The sequence below is a fragment of the Lolium perenne genome, chromosome 3 (genome assembly GCF_019359855.2).
Source record: "Lolium perenne isolate Kyuss_39 chromosome 3, Kyuss_2.0, whole genome shotgun sequence".
NCBI classification, from domain to species: domain Eukaryota; kingdom Viridiplantae; phylum Streptophyta; class Magnoliopsida; order Poales; family Poaceae; genus Lolium; species Lolium perenne.
This window is the reverse complement of record NC_067246.2, coordinates 306705213-306715381: the sequence shown is the minus strand read 5'-3', so window position 1 is coordinate 306715381 and position 10169 is coordinate 306705213. Positions and strand designations below refer to the sequence as shown.

General features: G+C 43.8%; 1 protein-coding gene and 1 long non-coding RNA gene across 2 annotated transcripts; both read left to right on the top strand.

Moving 5' to 3' along the window:
- The first annotated feature begins 1356 nt into the window (after positions 1-1356).
- On the top strand, positions 1357-4193 carry LOC127345349 (uncharacterized). Its single transcript, XR_007878626.2, has 4 exons — positions 1357-1593; positions 1680-1850; positions 2824-2884; positions 3989-4193. It is a non-coding gene; the product is annotated as an uncharacterized lncRNA (long non-coding RNA).
- A 2442-nt stretch (positions 4194-6635) lies between these two features.
- On the top strand, positions 6636-7619 carry LOC127345347 (uncharacterized). Its single transcript, XM_051371815.2, has one exon. The coding sequence runs from the start codon at positions 6840-6842 to the stop codon at positions 7443-7445; it is 606 nt and encodes a 201-aa protein (XP_051227775.1). The 5' UTR covers positions 6636-6839; the 3' UTR covers positions 7446-7619.
- Positions 7620-10169: the final 2550 nt, after the last annotated feature.

Genomic DNA, 10169 nt, shown 5'->3' with positions numbered 1-10169 from the left:
CGAAATATGACCTGTTGTCAAGTCATATCCTAGGATTGCCAAGTAATAACCAAGATGAGCTTAGCCTAAACCAAACCATAGTTCTAAGATTACCTACAAAAGTTTCTTTTAAGGGTGGTAGGAGCCATACCCTTGGATTATGGATTTGAACGAGATGCCACATGAGATAATTTTTGGAGAAGGTATCACAAGGAGTTTCCCATGAGTATACCCACGTAAAAAGATAGAATCCATGGGAGGAGTACTATCATATGAATGGATACCGTTGATGATATGATCGCATATGGTTTAGTGCCAAGTTTTCAAAGCCTAAGGTTAATTTTCGAAATCTCCTCGGTGGTGTCCGAAAAAGAAGCAATAGTGAGTATGAACCTATTAGAAGACCTGAATAAAAATCTTTTCTTTCTAGCCTTTCTCAAATCTCGAGGACGAGATTTCTTTTAAGGGTGGTAGTCTGTCACATCCCGAAATTTTCTAAATTTTGAAATGTAAAATAAAAATAAATTTAATGCTTGATTGTTTGAACTTGATTGAAAAATCACAAAGAATTAAAACTTTTAAAGTTATTTACAAGTTAATCCCAAAATAATGTTTTTATAGACTTTTGGTTTTAAATTATTTTCAAAATCAAACATATCATTGCTTTCGAAGTTTTCAAATCCTTAATGTATTTTTTTTTATTTGAGAAAACAAAACCGCGAAAACTCTATTTGCAAAGAAATGCCTAAATAGCCATATAGGCCAAGTTGTAAAATGATTATTTTATTTTCCCAAATGAATATTAAACAGGTCATTTGTTGTCCTAAAACACTATTTTATTTTTTTTACAAATTTTTATAAACTTGTTTGGTATGCGTATGTTGAAACTATTCACATATAGCCATAGTGGCATAATTGTAATAAAAATAATATAAAATAATAATTTATAAAATTTAAGTGTTTATGTTATCCTATAAGAAGAAGAATAATTTTACAAACTTATAGGAATTTGATTCACTCAAATCGGAGTTACGAAACTCATTTTATCAAAGAAACAAGTAATAGATTAATAGATAAAAAGAAAAAGAAAAAAAGCAAACGGGCCGGCCAGCCGGACCGACCGGCCCAGCAACAGCCCGACCGGACCGACCGAGCCAGCCACCGACCGGCCGCCGCCACCATCGAAGGAAGGATCTGGCTGGTGCCAAAAATTCGTGCGTTTAAACTTATCTCTACTTAAACATACTTTTCTTGAGCTACACAACTCCGTTTTCAGATCCGTTTGTTTCTACGCGTTTCTAATTTCGAGCCCCACCTTTTCTACCGACCTATGGTCTATATAAACTCTCCACCAGACCGTTTCGTTTTCCCTTTACTTCTCTCGAAATCCTACATCAACGAAATCTTAACTCTTTGATTTGACCACCAAAACTACCTCGAATCGCTTCGGGCTCTACACGAAAGTTGTAGATCTCGTCGAGATCTTTCAATCCCGACTAATCTCATCTCTTTTCATCCACCATACACGGATAATTTCGCATCGCAAGGTGTCAGACCTGACAAAGGGAATCTTCAATTAGTTCGTGCTCGTTCCACGAAATCCAAATTCCTTTGGTGAGTATGTAGATCTGATCATCCTCTACAACTTTCATGTTGAAATTTTTTTCGATTTGAAGTACCAATTTGTCGCTCATATACAGATCTATTTCGAGTCAATCGGAGCCAAATCGTGTTTCAAAACGATCTCGAATCGTCATAACCTCAACACGGAAGTTGTTCTCTCGTCAAGATCTTTCAATTGCCACAAGTTTCACCTTGTTTCGTTCACCGAGCAAGGAGAAAATCGTGTTGCAAGATTCAGATCTTATAAGGTATAACCCAGATCTTGTCAAACACATTAATTCGTTGTGAAAAGTAATTTGTGCGTTAGATAGATCTATTAATTCTATACAACTTTGATGTAAAAAGTTTTTCCATCTGAGCAAATTTTTCTGATCAACTCAGTCTGCTCAAAGTCAAACTGCAGTCAGCAGTACAGTCAGCAGTCAACTGTACAGTCAGCAGTCAACTATACAGTACAGTCAGCGTCTCAGTCAAACTCGGTCAAACTAATTTTAAATGTAAATTTTAAATATCAGATTATGTGTCTAACTTAGAAATTCATTATAAAATCATCCAGAGGTCCAAAATTTACAAACTTTATATCGTTGGAAAGCTTATAACATGTAGAATCCAAATATGCAAGAATACTGTATATGTTATGTATTAGTTTTCGAATCATAATTCAAATGATTTAATTAATCATTTTTCACTATAAAAATTATATCAAATAATCTACTAGTCCAAATTTAACAAATTTGTACTTTCTGGAATCCTCAGATCATGTACTACAACATGGAATAAGAATTGTACAACTTTAATACATGCACAAACTTGCTTTAGTAAAATCTATCCGAATCAGTAATTCGAAGATAATTCAAACTCTATAAATTATTTTTGAATAATTCCAGTTGGTCTAATCTTGTACTAGTGTAGCCTATCCAGGGAGGTCAAATTCATATTTTTACAACACATAATGCTTGCAGTAGCTAATTAATAAGGTTGTATATGTTAAGTAGATACTCGATTAATGGTTTTTCTAAATCAAATTAAATGTCCAGAATACTTTATTAACATTGCACATATCAGAGAACACATAATGCAACACATACACACTACCTCTCTTGTGAAATAAATTGGTGCATAGCATGCATGCATGTCTATGATTGTTCATATCGAATGTTATTTGATTTTGTTGTTGTTGTTGAATGGTGTGTTTATGTTGTGCTATATTTTATATTATAGTTCCTACGGAGAGGCACGTATTTTGATTAAGAGAAGTGAACGCGCTTCGACTACCAAAAAGGCAAGTGACACTCAAATCCTACCTATTTTATAATTATGCATTAGTGTTTTCAATTAGTATGCATGGTAGGGATTTTGTTTTCAAAAGAAAAGTATTATGCTATGCTTAGATCCTAGTAGTGTGTAGCCACCCTTTAAACACAAACTTCTAGGATTGTCAGAAGTGATTTAAAAATGATGCCAATGCTTGGTTTTACTTGTTGGTTAAAGTGTTGTTTGGAAAAAATTAAAGTTAATAACCTTAATGAAACACCTGGGTGGAATTGGTGTGGCTTTGGATTATGTTGAGTGGCTACCTGGGGCTACATACCTGGCAGTGAAAACCATGGTATGTGGTGGTGACCTGGGGGGTGAGTACACTTGTGGTTTGCCACCCAGGAACAAAGAGATTGCTATGTCTTCCGTGTTTAGTGTACTTCCAGTGCAGCCTTATGATATTATGGGCTCTGTCTTGATTGAGTAAGATGCGAGGGTTCAACTTGTTGCAAGACATTGGCTGGTAGCAGAATTATAGGTGGGAACGGGTCTTGCGGGTATGGTTGCTCTCTCCTTCTGAAAGGTCTCGTCTCATTCTTCTCTCTGAGTAGAATGGGTCGTAAGGTGAAAGTGCACAACCTCTGCAGAGTTTAAAACTAAGATCTTAGCCGTGTCCCCGGTTATGGACAATTGAGTCTCTAGACAAGGAAGTACGGAATAATCTCATCACCTTTTCTGAATTAAAAGTTTGTGTAGAAACATAGGACGGGGTTTTCCCAGGGCTACATACATGGCAGTGAAAACCATGGTATGTGGTGGTGACCTGAGGTTTATCCTGGTTGAGTGGCCCCAGGGCTACGTACTTGGAAGTGAAAACCATGGTATGTGGTGGTGACCTGGGAGTCATCTTGACTTTGTGCCTTTTTTGTAAAAATCTTTTCAAGAATTATAAAATGTTTTGTTTTAAATAAAATGTAGGATAAAATTGGCTTTATGCAAATTTGCCTAAACTCCACTTGCCAAATATCATGTAGATAGTCATGCCCAAAACAGCCACTATATAAGTGTCATTTGCCAGTACATCATTGTACTGACCTCCATTCGTGGGGCTGCATATTCAAACGTGCAGGATTTTTTGAGGAGAAGTACGTGGTAGGATCTCGAGTCTACATTCCAACATGACTGCATGTGGCACATGAAGATGATGAAGGCTCATTGCTGATTTACTTTCCGCTGTGTTTATTCTGAGCTAGTCCATGTGACTATGCAATTTGTAAGTTTTATTGTACCCTCTGGATCAACGATATAGTAATTTGATACTATTGCAATGATTACTATATTTTGTAATGTGTGTGCTATCAGTGATCCCGGGAATAGCACTATACACAGGTATCTTGCCTTTATTAAAAGGTAGGGTGCTACAGAAAATTTCCCATGTTGGCCATTCTATTGTTCATCACCCTGCTCGAAATTTCCATATTCGCAACATCCTTCGTGTTCCCACCGCCTCTAAAAAATCTGCTATCTGTACATCGTTTCACCCTTGATAATGGTGTCTACATCGAGTTTCATCCTTTTTTCTTTTTGATCAAGGATCAGGTCACACAAGCAATTCTTCATAGAGGCCGATGTGTTGGTGGACTCTACCCCTTTATCCTCCCTGGTGTCCCCTCAAGATTCAAAACATGCCTTCGTCGTCGTCAAGTGGCATAGTCGTCTAGGTCATCCATCTATAGTGATTGTTAGACAAGTTGTTAGCAAAAATAATCTCTCTTGTAGTAGTCAGTCTTCCTTAGAGTCTATATGTTCAGCTCCCTTACAATTAGTTTTTACTGATGTATGGGGCCCTGCACGTACCTCTGTTGGTCGCCATAACTATTATATAAGTTTTATTGATGATTATAGTAAATTCACTTGGATCTATTTACTCAAAAAGAAGTCTAATGCCTTTGATGCTTTTATCAATTTTCAAAAACTTTTTGAAAGGAAACTTGATCGAAAAATCCTTACTGTGCAATCTGATTGGGGAGGAGAATATGTCAAGCTTAATTCTGTTTTCCAGGGTAGGGCGCCGGAGCCGCGGTCGGAAAGCGGGGCGCGGAGGGAGCTGAAGGCTGCCGACGAGCACGTGGTCGGCCGAACAACAGCGGCGCGAAGCGCGGCGCGCCATTCGGAGCATCCAGACGCGGGTAGCCCCATGCAATCGGCGCGTGCATCGGGGTCGATGTGAACCCTGGCGGGGGTTCCATCTCCCTGCTAGAGCCCGGTGCAGCTGACGCCATTGCCGCCCCCTCGCCGACGGAAACCCTAGGCAGGGGTGAGAAACCCCTGTCGAGGGATCCGCCGATGAAATCCCGGCGGCTTGAAGAGCGGCAACGGCCGCGCTACGCGTTCCCATGCCGGCCGGCCTGGTCGCGACCGACGACGGCCGATTCAACACCCATACTCGACCGACATCGATCTGCGCCGCCGAATCGTGGCCGCCGGCATCGTACTCTCGGACGATACGCAGGAGGGCCTCGTTGGACCTCGTCACCGTTGGGCGGACGGCTGGATCCATCGGCGTTGGAGCGGAAGGAGGCGAGGAGGCCATGGGCGACGGTTGATGCGACAGCGCTCTTAGTGTCAGTGACAGAGTTGAATGGAGAGAGAGAAAGAGGGAACCGGTGACCGAAAGTGGGGAGCGAGGAGCAAGACAACGTGGTGTCTCCCGCGCTTCTCCACGTGTCAACCGTTGCACGAGGATGTGCAAAATCGCACGACATGCCTGCTGAAAACTGCCAATTCGGATGTTCCTCCAATACCTATTTCGAGGATGCTTTGAGAACCGATTGAACCACAACACGGAGGTTATCAGGCAACAGAAGAAGCCAAATTCTTTTGGGTCGATGCGAGTCAGGGAGGCCTAGCCTACCAAATCGCGCCCATAGCCACTCCCGTGTGAGCTCACTCGACCGGTGCGTTGCGTGCGTGTGTATCTAGCTAGAGAGTGCGGAGATGTCAACGTAGGTACCGGCCGGAGTGGTTGCAGGCTGAGCGTACGATAAGGGATCCATTCATTAGCTTTGATGCCACCCAGTACTACACGGCTGCGTTCAGCACACACCAGTACAATCATCAATGGCAGCTATCGATCGGTCGGTGTTGTCGCCGGCCCCGACGAACGGCCACCGTGTATCTAGCTAGCTAGCTAGTACGTACGAACACGTTGGGTAGTACCTTCGCTATGGGCCAAACCGACGAGTTAGGTGCCTGCAGGGTTCAGCGTTTCTTCTACGATGTTCTGTACGCCTGGAATCACGCGCGGAACCACGGGTCAACTTGTTGTTCTAAAAAACAAACAAACCTTTCAACATGATGATATTCGTTCGCAATTTGATTTTGGTTTTGGTATTTCGAGGAGCATGTAAGTGTGCAAACACCAACTCTCATGCCTGGGCGACAGTAAATTAACTGAAGGAACGGGGAGCTCATCGATCGATCGGTTCTACCAACACCGTTGCTTGCACGCATCGCGTACGTGCGCGCTGTTCAAGTACGGAGTACGTAAAAAATCTCACTGTTAAAGTCCTTTGCATGTACAATCTTCTTCTGCTATTTAAGATACCAGCAATTTGCAGGTACAATCTGATAAAACTTCAAATCGAGTTACAGTGGCAGCAGTATGGTGTCATGTCAGGTGCTTTTCGCAAACCACCTGCAGTTATTAACGATGGCACCAGCGTAATTCGGCGTCAACCCCCACGCCACTGCGGTAATTGCAATCCACCAGTTTAAAAAGCCCGCGAGACCCGCTCCACGACCTTCTTCTCCTTCCTCCCTCCCCACTCCCCCCACTCGATCGCGCGCTGGCAACCGCAACCGGCCTCTCCTCCTCAACTACCGCCTGCCGCAGTACCGTCTCCACTACTCATCACCCTCCAAGAGAAGAAGACACGGGGGCGGCGGCGTCGGCAGCAGAGCGATCGCGAGGTCGTTCGATGGACCGTCCGCGGCCGATGACGCTCTGGGAACAGCTCTCCTCCACGCCCGACCCGGCCATCCGCGACATCCTCAAGATCCCGCACGAAGCCGACGACGGCGATCGCAGGCCGTGCACGCTCATGGACGCCATCGGCCGGGAAAGCCGCGGCGAGGGCGGCGACGGCAGGGTCAACTGGAAGCCGCTGCGCGACCGTCTCTGGCTCCGCCGAGCCGCGACCGCGTCTTCGACTACCACCCGCAACCGGCGGGCCGACGAAGATGGAAGCGAGGAGGAAGATGAGGAGAGCGAGGCGCCGGCGGTGGCCTCCATGTCGCTGATGGCGCTGCTGGAGCAGTCGGACAGCCAGTGGGACGACCAAGACGACGAGGAGGACGGCGCGTCCAAGAGCGGCGCTGTACACGTCGACGGGGACGGCGACGGGCGGGAAGAGGAGGAAGAGATGGTGCGCGCGTGCTGCGTGTGCATGGTGCGGCACAAGGGCGCGGCCTTCATCCCGTGCGGCCACACCTTCTGCCGCCCGTGCTCCCGCGACCTCTGGCGTACCCGCGCCGACTGCCCACTCTGCAACGCCTTCATCCACGATATCCTCCACATCTTCTGAATTCTATACATGCATGCCTGCCTGCCATTTATTTCTACATCAGTTCTTCATCCATTCACTCAACCACCGTAAGGTTCTGAACTAGATTCAGCCATCCCGCGACGTGGTCACTGTTGTAAGCAAGCGCGGTAACAGATCGGAATAAGACTGAATGAATAATACGTGTAAATTTTAGAGCAGCTGTATGTAGCAAACTGATTAGGCATTCCTGTGAAAACAACAACTTACAGTGGGGACACAGGCCGTATGATTGTACCTGCTCAAGCGTTCTGACTTCTTAGCGAACAGCAGTTGGTGCAGCTTCATATTCGATCTAATCAATCCGGTTTGTTTAGCTTAGCCTCGGGCCGGAGCAACGGGAAGATTGTAAATATTAGTTTAATTCCATCTTTGGAAGACTTTCTTAGATTATTGTTTTCTGTAGCCTTAACTGGCGCGATGATGATGCATCTTATGTATCCCTCCTGTCAGTGTGACTTCTTTTTATGGACTGTCAGTGTGGGTTGATGGTCTAGTTTACTTGCATTCCTTTTTAGGAACTAGCGTAGACTCTCTTTTTTGAGAATACGGTGAGCTTTATTAATCACCAAGCATAGAAGTACAATCAGCCACTAGGCTTTGAACTAAAATTTGAGCGCAATTCACCAACGACTGCCGAGACACCACATTAGTTTTTTTCCAAACGATCATAAGATCGAATTTCATTATCAGCAGATAACGAAACAGACGAGTATCACATGCCCATCAGGCATGGTCCAACACTAACACCAACACACAAGGAACTAAACGGCTGCCTGGGGCAAACCAACACTCAACACATCTAACAGTTTTATCTCCCAACACAGAGAGATAGCACAGCGAAAAAACAACATCAAGCTAAGTTTATCACAGCTACCACCAGCCAAAAGCAGAATCCTACAGCAGCTATTCAACAAGATGTAGCGCATCAGGTGATATCAACACGTTCGTCCTCCTCCATGTCATCCTCATCAACATCAGCGTTCCTTGCATCCCTGATCATCAGTGGTCTCTGTGTTGGGGTAGGCCTGTTCTGAGCCCCAGCCTCGGCATTCTGGGCACTAGCCAGCTTCAGAAGCCCATCAGCTCCCAAGCGCAGGTCTTCAGCGTCCTTCTCACCATGCAAACCTGCCCAATATTTCATGAAGACAGTAGAGTAACTAATCAATTCAACCGGATCCTTGATCAATTTATGATCAAAACAAGCTCTATTCCTCAATTTCCATATTGCCCAACAAATCGCAGCCAACCCCGCAATTTGCGTGTTTCTGCTTGCAGGAATAAAGCGTGGAATCCACCAAAAAAACTGAGTAAAGGAACCAGGTCTGGTTCTTGCTCCAATCAACTTCCCAACCGCACTCCAAACGAATTTTGCAATGCAAGGGCAGGAGAAGAAAATGTGGGAAATACTCTCGGGACAATTGCAGAATTGACAGGAAGCATTCCCATGCCAATTCCTCTTTAACAAAGTTGTCTTTTGTAGCAATAGCATTGTGCCAAATCATCCACAACCAGATTTTGATTTTCAAAGGAATTTTACTTTTCCACAAGTGCTTGAAGGTTCTGTCCATCCCATTACTACACAGGTGATTATAAACTGACTTAACAGTGAATTTACCACTTTTTGTCCATTTCCAGTGAGGTTTATCCTGTCTGTCAGTTAACACTGTCTGTAGCATAATCTGATGTAAACCATGGATCTGCAGAGCAATATCAGGTGTCATCCATCTTCTGAAAGTAAAGTTCCAGTTCATGTTGGCAGCCTCAGCAACAGATACATCTTGTTCAATACAAATATCAAAAATTTCAGGAAATCTGTCTTTTAAAGGATTCTGCCCACACCAAGCATCACACCAGAAACTAGTGTTCTTACCATTCCCCACTTTCATCCTTCTCCCTTTCAAATAAATCTGTTTCACCTGAAGCATATCAGACCAGAGAGGGGAGTCTCCAGGTTTTTTCTTTGCAAGATATACACCACCCTGTTGGAGATATTTGTTCCTCATCAGCTCTTGCCAAGGTCCAGAATCATTCTCAATCTTCCACCACCATTTACACATCAAGCTGACATTAAACAGATGAAGATTTTTTATACCCAAACCACCTTTCTTTTTTGGTTTGCAAATCCAGTTCCATTTGACAAAGTGATATTTCTTTTATCAAGACTTCCAAAAAAAAGGATCTGATGGGTCTATCAATTTGTTCAATAGTTGACTTATGGAGTAACCTCATGGACATCTGATAAACAGCAACACTGGAAAGGCAGGCATCTATTTTGACTACTCTACCTCCAATGGACATGGCATTCCCCACCCACCCACACATCTTCTTTTTTGTTTTCTCCCCCAGAAATTTCATCTCTGCAACAGTTGGTCTTCTTGCACAAACAGGGGTGCCAAGGTATTTAATTGGCCAAGCCCCTTGTTGACAATTAAAAAGGGCAGCAAAGAACTGGGATTTGGCCTCATCCTCAAGAATCATCATAACCTCACTTTTCTCAAAATTGATTTTAAGCCCAGACATTGTTTCAAAAATATACAGAATGAGTTTCAAATTCACAGCTTGCTCTGCATCATCCTGAATGAGCAGAATAGTGTCATCAGCATACTGCAGCAGAGAAATGCCTTTTTCTACTAAATTGTCAGCAAGCCCTTTGATTAGTCCATTCTGCTGAGCCAGGGATATCATCTTGGATAAGCTGTTGGC